Below are 17,322 nucleotides of genomic sequence, written 5' to 3'. Positions count from 1 at the left end.
GTTGCCATCTGTGGGGTGATCGGCAGGGTGGTCAGTCCCCTGCTCGCACCCACCTTGGCCTGGCGCCACCTGCTCACCTGCTCCACCATCCTGCTGCAGTCCCATTCTCGTCGGGGCCCATTAAGGTCAGCAGCACCTCCATTGCTACCTGCTGCCAGCACCATGTCACTGACGCCCGCCATGTTCTGCACCATCCCCTGGTGGTCAGTGTACATCATAGCAAGCAGTCGAACTCCCGGTTGAACAATTTGCATATTAGGCTTTTATTATATAGGATTTTTTTCTTACCACATAGGGGTTTTTATTTGCTACTAGAGGCCCAATGCATGAAATTCTTGTAAGGGTAGGCCCTTGCAGCCCCGGCTGCCTCGGCACTTGCAGCCGCCCTGGCTGCTGCCTTGGCTCTCGCGGCCCCAGCTTCGTTCAGAAGGTTGTCTGGACGGTCATTCCGCTGTTCAGCCATTTGGTCAATTTGTATATTATGCTTTTATTATTATAGATTATGCACATAAAAACATTTTGTATGCCATTATGTTCCTTATACAACATTTTCCAGCAGAGAGCTGTTAGATATGCTATTGACTGGAAATCAAACCTAAGACCCTTCAGTGCTCGGGCTGATGCTCTAACCACTGAGCACACCAGCCAAGGCTGTTTTCCCCTGTTTTAAATGCTGTTTCATTTCTGGAAATATATGAGAACCAGATAACAAGCCTCATTGTTTTTCAATATGCATCATTTAACTTAATGTTAAAGCTAATATACTTCGTATATTCCAGATTCTGGCTAAATTATAATTTGGTAGGCACTGTAAAAACTGGGATGTAGGAACTTTCAGTTCTAATATCAACTGCCCTATATTTGGCAAAGTCTATGACCTAAGTTTCCTGATTTGTAATGCTCTTAGAAATGAGAAGAGTTCTAAAAATTAATTTTCCATGTTTTAGAAATGCAAGAAAAATATTAATTATCATGTATGCTAGCTGTTTCTCAATTACAATATTCAGAAGTATCAAAATACTATTTCTAGTTCTTAATAAGAAATTAAAAATATTATAAGTTTTAGTTTAGAGCAGCAGTTGCCAACCGGTGGTCCATGAGGTCCGAAAGGTTGGCGACCGCTGATTTAGAGGACAGAAATGTTTTATTGTCTAACCAGAGAAGCCTCTATAAAACAGGTCAATTAAACAAAACTCATGTTAAAATTGGTAAATTATCTTTTTTCCCCCTTTAGGACTTGAATTCTATGGATACATTAAACTAATAAATTTTATTAGGCTTAAGGTAAGTTGGTGCTTAATTTACAATTTTGTTTTGAAACTAAAGAAATACTGCTACCAGTGGTGACTAAAAGAATATGAAAAACTACTTTACAAGAAACTGTTTTAAATTTGTCAGTCATCATATTGGAATCATGGATATTAAGAAATGCCACAATATACAGGACCAAGTAAATGAGGGGTTGGGGAACCTTTTTTCTGCCGGGGCTATTTGGATATTTATAACATTCGTGGGCCAAAATTATCAACCTAAAAATTAGCCTGCTATATTTGGTCAAACATTTAATTAACTCACCCCTAATACCTTGGCAGGGCCAGACCAAATGATTTCACGAGCCTTAGAGGCCAGAGGGTGAAATGTTCCCCACCCCTGAAGTAAATGGATGCACACCATGCTTAATAAGTGTCATTTTTAACTGCATCTAAGAGATGAATCATCAGTGTTATATAAAAAAGTAATTCAGAGTCAGATAAAGAGAAATACTGAAAGTTTCTGAAAATCAGAAATAATTTCTAGTGTGATTTCAAGTACTGTGGTTGCTTTCTTTGTTCTATTTTTCAAATACTTCGTTCTTTCTGTTCTATTCAAATGAGTATTTATATTGCCACTTCCTTCAGATCCCAACAATATAAAATTGTGCAGTGATACCATTGATTAAGCCGTCATCCAATCAAGTTAAGGACATGACAATTGAACATAGACTCCTTAAATAGAGATTTTGTGTAATGTCAACATGATTTCCTTTTTTGTTTAATTTTCCTAGTTTTTGCTAAGGGAATTTTATGATTATATGCATTGAAAAAACATGCAATTAATTTTACATCCAGAATCCTACAGTTGAGTATATGAATTCCATATGTAATCCAGTGCCTTGGGAAAAAGAAGAGTATTTGAAGCCAGTATTAGAAGATGACCTTTTACTTCAGTTTGGTAAGATGAATACATCCTTTGTGGAATATGTTTCAAATATTATACTGTACTTAAAGAAAAAGTAAACTCCAGCCCTAACCGGTTTGGCTCGATGGATAGAGCATCGGCCTGTGGACTGGAAGTTCCCAGGTTCAATTCCGGTCAAGGGCATGTACCTTGGTTGCGAGCACGTCCCCAGTAGTGGGGGTGTAGGAGGCAGCTGATTGATGTTTCTAACTCTCTATCCCTCTCCCTTCCTCTCTGTAAAGAATCAATAAAAAAATATATATATATATATATATATATATATATAAAAAGTAAACTCCATTTTATTCACTCAGATTTCATTAGTTTTTCCCTACTCTCCCCTTTCTGTTCTAAGATCCCATGTAGGATACACAGTATATTTAGTTGCCATGTCTCCTCAAGCCCCTCTTGGCTGTGACAGTTTCTCAGGCTTTCCTTGTTTTTGATGACCTTGACAGTTTTGAGGGTTACTAGTGTACAAATATTTAAAGTGGAACATGATTTGCATAGTTCAAAGTATTGTCCCAAGAAATTTATTTTATTTTTATTTTTGTTAATCCTTATCTGAGGATATTTTTTCCATGGATTTTTATTTCTTTTCTTTTTTTTTTAGAGAGGGTGGAAGGGAGGGAATGAGGAGAGGAGAGAGAGAGAGGGAGAGTGAGAGAGAAACATCAATATGATAGAGACACATCATTTTGTTGCCTCCCACACGCCTGGGATCAAACCTGCAACCCAGATATGTGCCCATGACTGGGAATCAAACCCAAAACCGTGCACAGGCCAACGCTCTAACGACTGAGCAATACCAGCCAGGGCCCAAGCAATTTATTAATTACAAAGGAGATGTAAACTTTTCAGTGGAGGAATCCAGCAGACCACAACCAAGTGATTGAGGCAGGCATGAGTTTGAATCTTAGTTCTTTCATTAAACAGCTGTATAACTTTGGGCTAGTTGCTTAATTTTTCTAAAATTTATTTTTCCCATGCATTAATCCAGGGATAATTATTTACAATTTAACTTTCCTTTGAGGATTAACTGAGATGTAATACATGTACATGGAAGGTAGCTGATAATCAATAAATATTAGGGTTTTTTCCTTCCACTTTTTTGTTTCTTCTGGCATTTGGTTCCGTATAATTAATGCTTATTTATGTTTTTAATTTAGCCAACTAATGAAAAACATAGACTAACAGCATGCTCTTTAAATTCAAATGGAAGCAGTTTGGATTTATACATTGATTTAAAGTACTTTTACTAATTTTTTTCAAGTGGCTGCATAATAGGCATTTAGTATGTATGTATTTATTCCTAACATATTTATATATTTATTATAAGATGGCCTGATAATGTCCATTTATTTCTTTAGATGTAGAAGATCTTTATGAACCAGTGTCAGTCCCATTCTCATTCCCCAATGGACTCAGTGAAAATACCTCTGTTGTTGAAAAATTGAAACATATGGAAGCCAGGGCACTGTCTGCTGAAGCTGCATTAGCTAAAGCACGTGAGGATCTTCAAAAAATGAGGTAATTTATCAGTCTTATAAAAAATTGTTTAGACCCCTCCCCAACAAAAATAATACAACTAATAATAGGATATGGTAAGGCATTTTATATACTGGAAAGTACAATGTAGATATTTAATTTTAATATATTACAGCAATGCAACACTATTTTTATACATTGTGACATTGTTGATTAACATAAAGTTCTCATATATTTTATCATTTTATACTAATGATAATTGTTCTGGGGAATGTTGTCTTCTTTTTTTTTTTTTGAGGTACAAACTAGATTGTATAATTTTAGTGGCTGGTTCTGCATACTAGTAAACGTTTTTTATATTTACATTTAAAAGTGGCATTGCACAAAATGTTGTCTTCTTAAGTGTTTTTGTTCTTTGATGCTGCCTTCCTTCGAATTACCCTATTTCTAATAGATTTCTCCATTTTACTTTTCCTCTCCTAGGCTTTTGTGTTGTTGTTAATCCTCACCCAAGCATATTTTTTCCCCTTGATTTTTAGAGAGAGTGAAAGAGAAGGAGGGAGGGGGAGAGGGAAAGAGAGAGAAACATCGATGTGAGGGAGACACATCGATTGATTGCCTTCTGCTCATGCCCCAACCTGGGGGCTGGGGTTGAACCTGCAACCCTTTGGTGTGAGGGCCAATGCTCTAGCAACACTGGCCGGGCTCTTCTCCCAGGCTTTTAAAGTGGTGGGATTAATATTTTTAGGTTTGGGAGGAATACGGGGTTAAAATGTTTGCTTTTAAAGAATCAAAATATAATTATGGTATAGTATTTAATCAGAACACCAGACAATTATGATGGTTTTCTCCAGTGAGTAAATTAGCATTCTACTGGCTTAGTACTTCTCAGAATTTAATGTGCATGTAAATCACCTGGGGATCTTGTTAAACTGTGGATTCTGATTCACGAGGTCTCAAGTAGGGTGAGATTCGGCCTTTTTACCAAGTATACCTCTAGCTTTACCTTCTGGATTTGTAATTTGGTTGTTGCCCGAGTACCCACTTGATCGTTTGCCAGAATGTTGAGTAGGAAGGACAGTATAGCTGATCGCAGTTCCCCTTGCCTGTTTCTGAGATTTTATGCTGGGTAACCTACTAACCACCAATAACTCTACTGTCTGCATCTTTACACTTCTTCCACATGCATACCTTACAGATTCTTAATATATGATCAGAGAGGGAACTAAATTTTAGAGCTGAAGTGGATGGTGTTGGTGTATGTAAATCTCAATTTGGGTCCACTTTCTACCCATATAACCCTTTGATGAGATAATAGGTTTTAAAGAATATTAATAGTGTCGGAATATAGTATTACATTGATTCAGCTACTAAAATAAGCTTTTGGAATATTAAGAATAATAAAGTTGAATAAAGGTAATGTGCTTATTTTATTCAGTTGAAAGATATAAACAGCTATAATCTGCAGTTGGCAGGGCTTTGTGGTTTGCAGAAGGAATGCTTACAACTGGGTTTGAATATGCCATTGCTTGAGATCCAGCAGGGGGAGCTTTCAGTTGCTTACGATAGAATTATTTAGAAAGCTCATCACATTCTACTCACTCCTGGCCCCCCCCCCCCCCTCTTCCTCAACCTCTAGCCTTCCCTTTTTCATGGTCCAATAAACCTGTCTCAAGGGTGTATTTCAAATTGATTACAGACAATTTGCTCAGGATTTTGTGATGAACGCAGATGTCAGAACCTGGTCGGCATCTACTACTGCCATTGCAGACCTTCAGGAGGATGAGGATGGTGTTTATTTCAGCTCATACGGGCATTATGGGATACATGAAGAAATGCTAAAGGTTAGAAAAGAGCACAAATGCACCAAATCCATAAATAAGGAAAATTTTAATAAGACAAGTCCTTAATACATATGCTATAGGAAACTGGTTTCTGGTGTTTTGTTGTTGTTGTTTTTTTATAACTGCTTTTCAAATCTCTTTGATGCTTGATAGCTCATCTTGTATTAAAAAGATTGCAGAAGCATCAAAGTCATTTAACTTCTGTTTAAGATCATTATTAATCTTTGTTATGGAATTACTTTTGCTTTAAATAGAACATTGGTAAAAAAACAACTGCTTTAGTCTTCTCAAGAACAACTATTAAATATGAATAAATTATTTGTTTGCCTTAAAGTGTACAAAGGAAATGATTAATTTTAGTGTTTTAAATAGCTATAGTGTTTACATTACTATTATAAAAATTAAAACCAGCCAAACTTAAATATCTGATTTAACCAATTTAGAAAATTTCTGATTTAACCAATTTAGAAAATTGGTTAAATATCTGATTTAACCAATTTAGAAAATTTCTCTATATATCAATGATTTCAAATGTAAAAGAGTTATGCTATAACAATTGAAAATTACTTATAATTTTGTACCAAGGAATTATTTGCCCAAACTGAAGCCAATTTCAGTTTGGCTGAAATTGACCGTTCCCTGGCCACTCCTACAAGTCCTTTGGTTGATCTCTCACCCCTCCTCCCTCAACCCTCCCCTGCCTTCCCTGTGAAGTTTGACGATCTCTTCAATGCTTCTATGTCATTGGTTGATTCTTGTATGTGCCCTGACTGGGATCAAACCTGCAACCTTTTTGGTGTATGTGACAATGCTCCAACCAATTGAGCTACCCAGAAGAGTCTAAAATTTTTTTTTAAATAGTCATAGGAATAATTCCTTGACTCTTACTAGTCTTAAAACAATATCTTGCTTTGTAGTATTGGAGCTCCAATTTTATTCTTTTTTTTGTGTGTTTCTTGGTTTCAGTATGTTGGTGCAAAAGATGATTTTTTAACTTCTGTTTAGTACCTTATTTTGCAATTAAGTGTTACTCTTTTGATGGAATGTATTTTTAGAAATGGTTATGAGGGCTAGTCTTATATGCTTGCATTTTCGTATTCAGTGGATTTTTCTTTAAAGCTTCAGTTATTAAATTGAAACTGCTCTGTCTGAGGCACTATGTTAGGTATACTTTGGATTTCATGGCACCAGGGTGAGCATATGAACAGTAACAGATGGATATATAGAAAGAGCCTGGATGAAGGATTATAGTTGAGCAGAGCAGCAGTGCATGAATTTAGGACAGAAGTTGGGATGGTAATGATTAAGTTGGAGCAGTGGTGAAGCAATGTGATTGGTGAGGGCTTTCCAAGTCACTGGCTTCTTGACTGATGTTCCCATTTGTAGGTTTTATTGTGTCAGCAAAAATTACTGCTTATGGTATAAGAAGAGTATAAAAATGGCACAAGTGTATGAAATGCTGTGTTTTTTAAGTTTTAAAATTAGTTAATATGTGTAAACGTATTTAAACAGATATTTTTTTTTAATAATTCTTAAAATCTTTCAGGGAAAGATTTAACAAACCTGATTTAAAATGTTTAAAAAGCCATTAATAATAACCATCAAAAAGTGTGGAATTAATTATGGAATTCCCCCTTTTTAGATCCAGTATTTAAGTAAAACAACTTTTCTTTTAATTTAAAGCTTCCTTTAAATGTTCTGTGTGTTGTTTTTAAATCATAATATTCGCATAAAATTTTTTTGGGGGTTGTGTGCCTTCTATAAATTTTATATTGTAGTATTTTGTGTAACTATTTTTTGTTTTAATTTACCTAGTGTGAAACCCAAAATTAGAATTTCTAGTTTGAGATATTTTTTTCATTCTCATTTTACTCACTTGGCAACAGAGCCCTTTGCTGCTTACTTTGCTGTTTGTATGTATCTCAGGTGAGGTAATTTAAAAGGAAATCAGCTCTGTTCATGAACCAACACAAATGTTAGCATTCAGTACCTGCCTTGTCACAGGTCATGTGAGACTCCAGAGTGCAGAAGTCTCAGCATGTGAGCTGCAGGGCTCAAATGATTTACTTTTAAGCATCATTTCCTACTACAGACATTTGTAGAAGCAAGACAGGATTATAAATCAGATAGGTGCTGACAAATGACTTTCTTAGAAAAACCATACTTACTTTAAGCTTCATTTTTCATATGTAACTTTACAGTTACCGATTTTGTTGTTTTTTTCTTCGATATTTTACAATAACTCTAATACAGGGAGCCAGGTTCTAGATTCCGAACCTATTTAAAGGAGCAAAGTATCATTTTTATCTTCTATTAACTTTAACTATCAGTTGAAGGTTGAAGTCTTATAATGATAATGCATGTCAAGATGAAAATGTGTACATTTTTAAGAACTTAGGTTTTATTTGACTTTCAGTGATATTCTTAAACTTTGTGTATGTTTTGTTGCTATTTTTGTTCTTACTGTTTTCTTTTAGGAAAGTAAAATTAATCTTGGTTTTCCAGGCAGAAAGTAGCTATGGAAACTAATAATGTGTAATAAAATACCAAATAACTTTCTAAAAATGTTTTTATTTGTTTAGACTATTCTATAAACACAAGTTTTCTTTTCTCCACCATAGGACAAAATACGAACAGAAAGTTACCGAGATTTTATATACCAAAATCCACATATCTTCAAAGACAAAGTGAGTGTCATAGGCTACAGAATTGTACATTTCATGCAGATCTTGGCCAGTAGAAATCCTCTCTTGAGTTATTGTGATAGCCATTGATTTAGTGTACTCTGGCTTTATTTCATGGGAGACTTTTATGATGTTGCTCTGTGGTGCAGAATACTGATAACAGAAATGCTGATTGGTACTGTTGTCATTCAGTATACAGACAATCCTCGGGTTACTTTGGGCTCGATGTACATCGTTTCATGGTTACATCACCATCTCCCATTTATTTATTAAAAAAAAAAGTTTCATCATTTCAACATATGTACATATGTGCTTTAAGTTTTTTATTATTTATTTACCACAAGTAAAGGTCAGGAATTGTTATCTTTCTTTTAATTTTTTTTTTGCTGTTTCACTTCATTACCGCTGTGTATGTGCTCCCTGTGAGTGACGTAGGTGCTTATGTAGGTGGGTTCCGACATATGGCGAAAGTCGCATTAAGTCGCACCGTAGGAACGGATCTCCATAACCCAAGGACCTACTGTATTCTTTTTTTTAACTGAAATCATTAATTACAGTGACATAGCTTAGTTAAACTTTGGTTATCCAGATAATATTGCCTAAACCATATTTTTTATTTACTGTGCTTCTTGTGAATTTCAAATATCTGATAAACCCCATACCAAAGCACACTTTTCATTAATATTCCAGCTTGTTATTTAGTTAAAAATTAATAATCTTAAGTTACTGGTATGTAGGGACAAATAATGTAAGGTAGAATTTATATCATGTGCTTTCTTTTAAGACTTCATTTATTTGCTCCTTTGTGTGAGGCACTTTAAATTTTACAATTAATCTTCGTACTGCCTCAGGTTATTTCAAAGATGATCTTTCACACTGTGTGTTTATGTTTGAAATTTGTATAATTTGTTTTTCCTTGTGAGTTTTTAAAAATATATTTTTATTGATTTCAGAGAGCAAGAGAGAGGGAGAGAGAGACAGAAACATCAGCGATGCGAGAGAATCATTGATCATTGATCGGCTACCTCCCGCATGCCCCCTATTGGGGATTAAATCTGCAACCTGGGCATGTGTCCTGACAGGGAATCGAACTGTGACCTCCTGATTCATAGGTTGATGCTCGACCACTAAGCCATGTCTGCTGAGGAAGACAGAATTTTTTAATAGTTTTTCTGTTTACATGCAGGTGCTGGAAAAATTTTATTTAATATATGTGTCTAAAAAAACCACTTCGGTCCAGCCATTGTGGCTCAGTGATTGAGTGTTGAACTATGAATGGTTCAATTCCCAGTCAGGGCATATGCCTGGGTGGGGTGCCAGCTCCATCCCCAGTAGGGGGCGTGCAGGAGGTAACCAATCAATGATTCTCATTGATGTATCTATCTCTCTATTCCTCTCCCTTCCTCTCTGAAATCAATTAAAAAATATTTTTAAAAATTAAGAAAACACTTTGTTTTTAGTGAAGCTGTTATGTTACCATTAGAAATTTTGCTTTATATTTATAGTTAGATTATGCTCAGATTTTAATTTTATTTTATTTTTCTTAATATGTGAACATAGAAACTAAGTATGTACTGGTCTAGGAATCACTAGTCTTGCCTGGCTTCTCAGGAACTAGCTATTTAATAATTTTAAAGAAGTGGTGAATGTTTTTGAGCCTCATCTGTAAAATGATTTTTAAAGCCCTTTTGGTTCTAAAATTATATTATTTTTGTTATAATAAAAGCACCATCATTGTCTCTCTTTGACTTATCTTTTCTTAATACTTTTTAAAAAAATATATTTTATTGATTTTTTACAGAGAGGAAGGGAGAGGGATAGAGAAACATCGATGAGAGAGAAACATCGATCAGCTGCCTCCTGCACACTCCCTGTTGGGGATGTGCCCGCAACCAAGGTACATGCCCTTGACTGGAATCGAACCTGGGACCCTTGGGTCCGCAGGCCGACGCTCTATCCACTGAGCCAGACCGGTTAGGGCTCTTAATACTTTTTGATATGTATATATAACATAGGAACTTAAGTGAAGGTAAGTTAGCATCACAAGATTAATCATTGAAAAATTACGTAACTACGAATATTTCTTTGTATATGGAGCAAATCTTACTGGGTTCATAGACCTTATACACAGTCACTTCCTGCAGCTTGTTTTTTATTTGTAATAGTATTATAGAAATGTTGTATATATTATATATATTTTCAGACAAAATACATGACTGAGGAAAACATAGAATGTTTATACTATCTTGTGTTCTGTTTGCTGCTCTTATTGAAGATAAATTTGCCAAAGTCAGAAAAGAGCTTATTATTAAGTTGGGAGTATATTTCTTTCATTCTTTGCTTAAGATGCTTTTATTTAACTTATCGATGTGCAATTAGTTTTGCTTGGCATTTATGGTTTCTCAAAAATATACTATAGTGTAAAATATTACATGCATCAATTTCTAACTTCTTAAAGCACATTCAGGGGATGATTTTATGTAATTAAAAATATTACATCTAGGGCTTTCATATTTTTCAATGATTTGGGATACTTTTCTGTTATACTATGGGTACAGATTTAGAAAATATACTACTGTATATTTAATTAGCATTTGATAATTTATAGGTTACTTTCAAACATGTTGCCTCATTGTTCTATACAGTATTCTATTTACCTTCATTTCACACATGAGGAATCTTGACGCCAATGGGGTAATTGACTTTCCTAAAATAGGCCATTAAAAATAAACAAACATGAAGCGTTTTAGTCCTAGTCTAGTGCTCTTACCCTATGCCACTACACTTTAGTACCATTATGTTGAAATAGAATGAGTAATTAGGGTGGCATCCATTAGTTATATTTTAAGTCACACTATTTTTTATATAGGTCATATAGTTTCTATTCAAGAAATTACTGAAATATAATTCTTTTAAAATGTATGATATAGGGCTCTCCTAAGTTTTATTACCATTGTTTTTGTTTGCTTTATCTCCATTAGGTAGACAAACTTTATTTTCACAACACTAGCTTCTATATCATATTACACTAGGGGCCCAGTGCATGAATTCGTGCACCTTGAAAGAAACTGTGGGCGCGAGGCTGCAGTGGGCACAGGGGTGGGTCTCGGCCCATGCTCCATGCTCCCACCCAGCCCCTCCCACCATGGCCCCCGATCCCCTGTCTGCCCCAGCCCCATTTCCGCCACCGCTGCTCCCACATGCTGACAGCGTGGAGCCATTGGGGCCAGTGCCAGGCGTGGGTGCGAGCAGGGCCAGCGCCATCAGCTGGTGTGAGTGGTGGCTGCTGCTCCAATCGCCCCTCAGGAGCAGGGGGAGATGGAGAAGCCCTGAGGAGCGATCAGAGTCAGCAGCCGCAGCTCGCACCCGCTGACAGCAGCATGGGCGAGCACCCTGTGGGACCATGGCATGCAAGAGCAAAGAATTTTCAGTAACCACCAGAGGCTCGCCCCGATGACAGCGACCAGCACCCCGCCTTGTTCTGGCGCCCCCACTCACCTGCTCCACCATCCCACCATAGCCAATGCCCGCCATGTTCTGTGTGTGCCCCCTGGTGGTCAGCACGTGTCATAGCAACCAGTTCGGTTGTTCTGCTGTTCAGTCTATTTGCATATTAGGGTTTTTTATATATAGATAGATAGATAGATAGATAGTGCAAGAAGAGATTTATTTTTCAAAAAAATGTTATACTTAAAAATGTGTTCCTTCCTCCTTTCCTTCCCTTCTCTGTCCATCCCTCCCTTCCTGCCACTTTCCCTTCATTCCTTTCTTAATATTGTTTCAGTTCATAGCTCCTGTGGAGGCCATATGGTTTCTCAGATTTAATTTAACTTTGGGTGACATTTAATTGTGTTATCACCCATTTGTAATTAATACCATTTGTGGTCCATTGAAAAAATTCACAGTGAGGTGCCTCCTTTATGCTTTTAATTATTGCCTACAGTTAAAATCCACTTTTTTCTTTTTTTTTTAGAAAAAGTGAATCAAATTCCTCCATGATTTTATGTGTTAGTTTATTCTGTTATCATTTGTACCTCTTTGATTCTATCAAGTTTTAGTTTATTTCCTCACTTATCTAATTCCCAGCTAGATATAATAAGCTAGAAGCCTGGTGCATGCATTCGTGCACTGGTGGGGTCCCTCGGCCTGGCCTGTGCCCTCTCACAGTCCAGGACCCCTCCAGGGATGTCAGATAGCAGGTTTCAGCCTGATCCCCATAGGCCCGATCCTTGCAGGCCCAATCCCCGAAGGCTTGATCTAGACAGGAGGGAGCCCGATTCTGTGCATTGAGCGTCTGCCCCCTGGTGGTCAGTGCGTGTCATAGCCACCGTTCGACTGGTCATTTGGTCTCTTAGGCTTTTATATAGATAGATAGATAATTAAGATACAATTAAAAATATAATTTAAAGTACTGTAGGCTTTAGAAACAGGTTGACCTATGTTTGAATGCTAGCTTTACAAATTACCAGCTGCATGATCCTGGACCTGTTTCTTTCCCTCTCTGAAGTTCACTTTCCTCATTTGCAAAATGAGGATTAAATAAGAATTATATGTATATATGCATATATTATATATGTGTGTGTGTGTGTGTGATAGTCTTACAAAAGAATACAAATTCTAATTGGAGTGTATAATGCATATCCTTTTGTACTTAGCTTTTATCACTCAGCAGTTTTTCTTAGAGGTAATTCTTTTTTTTAAATCCTCACCAGAGGATATGTTTTTATTGATTTTTAGAGAGACAGGAAAGGAAAGAGAGAGAGAGAGCCTCTTTTATAAATTTACTAATCCCGTTCATAAGGGCTCTGTCCTCATGACCTAATCACCTTCTAAAGGCCCCAGCTTCTCATACCACCACCTTGGGGTTTAGGATTTCAATATATAAATTTTGGTGGTGGGAGGAATAGCATACACAAACTTTCAGACTATAGCAACCATATGTCAAATCAGTAGGGGAAACAGGCTCTTTAATAACATGTTGGGATAATTGGTTAGCCTTCTGAACAGAAGTAATTTTGGAACCATACCTCAGTGTATACCATGATAAGAAAACAAACTGTATTAATGAAACCATAAATGTACTAGAAGGAAATGTATAAGGATGAAATAGGAGAGAACATGGGAAAGATCATTCTAATTATGATCAAAACCCAGAATTCATAAAAGAAGAGTAATGAGTTTGACTGTTAGTAAAGAATTTTTTCATAGCAAAAAAATCACTGTAAGCAGAATCAAAAACAAATATATGCTGAGCAAAAACATTGCAAGTCATGTTGTAGAAGTATAATCTCCTTGATTTACAAAGAACTCTTATTTGATAAGACTTGGTAAGAAATATTTGATTAGAAAATTGATAAAAGGACTAATAACTCAGTGGAACAATGGAGAAAGGATATAAGTAGATAGTTCACATAATAAAGAACTACAGATGGCACTACAATATATAGAATGATGCTAAACTCCACAGTAATGGAAATTATGATCTCATTATTTTGCATTTGCCAGATTGGCAGAATACAAGAGTTTATCTGTCCCATGGGCTAATCTCACCTATGAGGAAATGGGCACTTAGACATTGCTGGTTGGAGTCTTCATGAGTACAATTTCCCTGTGATGGGGCAATTTGGTTATGGTAAGCAGGGTTATAAATATGTATACACTCTCTGACAGTATTTTCACTTCTAGAAATATATTCTATAGATTTACTCATGTGTGAATGGGGTTAGATATGAGGTTACTTACAGCATTGTCATAGTAAAATTTCAAAAGCTATTCAAATGCCCCATTAATAGAGAACTGTATTAGTAGATTATGTTACCGCCATAATATGGAATCCAGTTACATAAGAGATGTTCTGTAAAGTGATATGCAAAGATCTTTATATTGTTAAATTTTAAAAAAGCAATATGTAGCACAATGGGCATAATATGCTTCCATTTATAAAAAGGGGAAACAAAGACATTGCATTGTATATGCATAAAAATTCTCTATTACTTTTACAAATGATAATGATTATCATTTTTAAAACTTAAATTCTCAAGTTACTGAATTCTAGATGGTAACTTGTTTTTATTGTAACTGTATTATTAAAATGAGTTCAATATTTAATTTTGGAAATGGAGGGGATGTGTAATATTTTATATCCGTGATTAGAGGCCTGGTGCATGAATTCGTGTACCAGAGGTTTCCTTGGCCTGGCCTGTGGGATCGGGCCAAAACCGGCTCTCCAACATCCCCCAAGGGGTCCCGGATTGCGAGAGTGCACGATCAGGGCCAGGGAGAGATGTGGGAGGTTGGTTAGCCAGGGAGGGACCGTGGAAGGGTTCCAGGGCATGTCTAGTCCGTCTCGCTCAGTCCTGATCAGCTGGACCCCAGCAGCAAGCTAACTTACTAGTCGGAGCATCTGCCCCCCTGGTGGTTAGTGCACGTTATAGTGACTGGTAGACTGCCCCCTGGTGGTCAGTTCACATCATAGCAACTGGTCGACTGGTCGACTGCCTGCCTGCTGGTTGTCAGTGCATGTCATAGCAAGCGGTTGAGTGGCTTTAGCATATCATTAGCATATTATGCTTTGATTTGTTGAATGGCCAACTGGTTGACCAGACACTTAGCATATTAGGCTTTTATTATATAGGATTCTTGTGACCATTTTTAATTCTGTTGAATCAGGCTATCATGCTTAAGTTAATTCCTGCCATTCAAACTTGAGATAGTTTATTTCTGTTAAATTACTAAATCCAAATTAGTGCATGCGTATAATAAGGAAATTAAAAGCAAGATACTTTTCTATTCAGAAGTCTGTGGAAGTGATTTATTTCATATAAAACACCTCTTAAATTTACATTGTTGTGTCTGATTGCAACAGACTATGGCCACATACACTGTTATGAATGTAAAACAACCCATTTTAATGATATCCTTAGAAATTACCATATTTGATAAAGTTTTAAAATTTAATGATCAATTCCTAGTCAGAAATAGCATACTATATAAATAGAATTTAAAATATTAGATCTTTTCAATAACATCTGTTTGTTTGTTTTTTAATTTTTATCACACTAGGTAGTTTTGGATGTTGGTTGTGGAACTGGAATTCTCTCTATGTTTGCTGCTAAAGCCGGGGCAAAGAAGGTTCTTGGAGTTGATCAATCTGAAATCCTTTACCAGGCAATGGATATCATAAGGTAGATGCATTTTAAAGTTTGACTTAAGATTATTTTTAAGTTTGATGATTAACAGGTTTTCTTGTTTTTAGTAGCTGTCTAATGCAGACTCAAGACATTTATCTTTTAGTAAAAATTTATTTCAGAATAATAAGATTTTAAGTTGAGCTAGACATGTGTGGTCTATGAATAATCTTTTCACTTTTCTCATTGATGAAAATTATTATTTTATTTTTTTAATATATTTTATTGATTTTTTTTACAGAGAGGAAGGGAGAGGGATAGAGAGTTAGAAACATCGATGAGAGAGAAACATCGATCAGCTGCCTCCTGCACACCCCCTATTGGAGTTGTGCCCGCAACCAATGTACATGCCCTCGACCGGAATCGAACCTGGGACCCTTTAGTCCACAGGCCGATGCTCTATCCACTGAGCCAAACTGGTCAGGGCGATGAAAATTATTTTTATATAACTTTCTGTCTTTCCAGTTATGGCTATATGTATGCTAATCTATAATAATAAAAGCATAATATGCTAATTAGACCGGATGTCCTTCCAGATGTCCTTCTGGATGAAGCCAACGGCCAGAGGGAAGCCTGGATCCCAGGTGCCTGCTGGCAACCGGAGGGAAACCCGGGTTCTGGGTGCCAGAGGGAAGTCAGTGCCGGCAGCCTGGGGAAGGAAGGCCTACTCTTGCATGATTTTCATACATCAGGCCTCTAGTTATAACATAAAATTAGAAGTAATTTGCATACATGATAATATTGTTAGAGGACTCTACAGAACTAAATATTCATATCAGTAATATTTCCTTTAGTAAACAGCAATTAGATTAAACCCTAAGGGTATCCTTTTCTTTTTGATGGTATTAGATTCCTTCACATTAAAATATGTAAATTCCAAAATGGCTACAAACACAGTAGAGTGGATTTAATTTTTCCTCTAAAACTTAATTTTGTTCTCTAAAAATACTTCCTCTCTTTGAGGAGGTTAGTTAGGTGATTGATTTTACAATTGGCTTATGTCCTAATAAAAAGACCTTTATTTGAACTACAGCATATAGAACTAGATTTCTTTAGCTATGTACTTAACAAAAGCACCTTACTTTTGGAACTTACAAGTAATTTTCAGGATAGATAATTAATAGGAGGCCCCTTAGCTATTCTTTTTTCCCCCAACTTTATTGAGAATTGACACACAGCACTGTGTAGGTTTGAGGTATACAGTGTGTTGCTTTGATACATTTATGTATTGCAAAATGATTATACCGTAGCATTATCTAATTACCCCCATTGTATCACATACCTACCATTTCTTTTTTGTGGTGATAACATTTAAGATCTACTCTCTTAGGAAGCTTAAGTACTTAATGCTGTAATCACCATGCTGCACTGTACCTTAGACCCCCAACAGCGATTCTTAAATGATCTTCACTGATACTTATGTTCTATTTTTAAAATTGAATAACATTTATCTTTTCTGGGTAGTATAACATTTAAATATGATTATGTAAAATGTTTAAATTTTTGGATTTTATGTCATGATATAAAAGTATAGATTTGTGGTTAAGAACACATGGATTGAGTCAGGCTTGGATTCAAGTTCTTACTCTGCCATTTGAACTTTGATTACATTATATGTAACCTTTTTGAAATATTGTTTCACTGTCAAAATGAAAATAATAATGACTACCTCATCTGGTTAGGAGTAAGGTAAATAAGTTATGAATGAAGTATACATACAAGTTTTTGGCATACTCCCTGGCACGTAGTAGGTATTCAAAAGTTAGCTAATGTTACTGTTAATTAAAAAGTGCCAAATTAATGTTAATGAAGAAAACTATATTGATCTTGCTTAGATTATTCATAGATAAAGGTTTGTGGTTATGATTTTCATTTTGGAGAATATGCATATACATATGTGGT

At 36.0% G+C, this 17,322-nt stretch overlaps 1 protein-coding gene across 6 annotated transcripts in view; it reads left to right on the top strand.

Moving 5' to 3' along the window:
- The window catches only part of PRMT3 (protein arginine methyltransferase 3), a 144,551-nt gene that overhangs the window by 3,950 nt on the left and 123,279 nt on the right, over window positions 1–17,322 (top strand). For all 6 annotated transcript variants that reach the window (XR_011472968.1, XR_011472970.1, XR_011472967.1 and 3 more), the window contains exons 4-9: window positions 1,235–1,284; window positions 2,109–2,211; window positions 3,588–3,747; window positions 5,405–5,549; window positions 8,171–8,236; window positions 15,296–15,417. Coding sequence is in view for 2 of the 6 variants with exons in the window: in XM_070428160.1 (XP_070284261.1) it covers window positions 1,235–1,284; window positions 2,109–2,211; window positions 3,588–3,747; window positions 5,405–5,549; window positions 8,171–8,236; window positions 15,296–15,417 (646 nt within the window). In the remaining 4 variants the exon portion in view is untranslated. The remainder of the gene's footprint in view (window positions 1–1,234; window positions 1,285–2,108; window positions 2,212–3,587; window positions 3,748–5,404; window positions 5,550–8,170; window positions 8,237–15,295; window positions 15,418–17,322) is intronic.

This window comes from Myotis yumanensis, unplaced genomic scaffold, assembly GCF_028538775.1.
Source record: "Myotis yumanensis isolate MYYU_CA2020_CCGP unplaced genomic scaffold, mMyoYum1.0.hap1 SCAF_10, whole genome shotgun sequence".
In the NCBI taxonomy this organism is placed as follows: domain Eukaryota; kingdom Metazoa; phylum Chordata; class Mammalia; order Chiroptera; family Vespertilionidae; genus Myotis; species Myotis yumanensis.
Note: the sequence above shows the minus strand (reverse complement) of the source record. Positions and strands in the feature narration are given on the sequence as shown.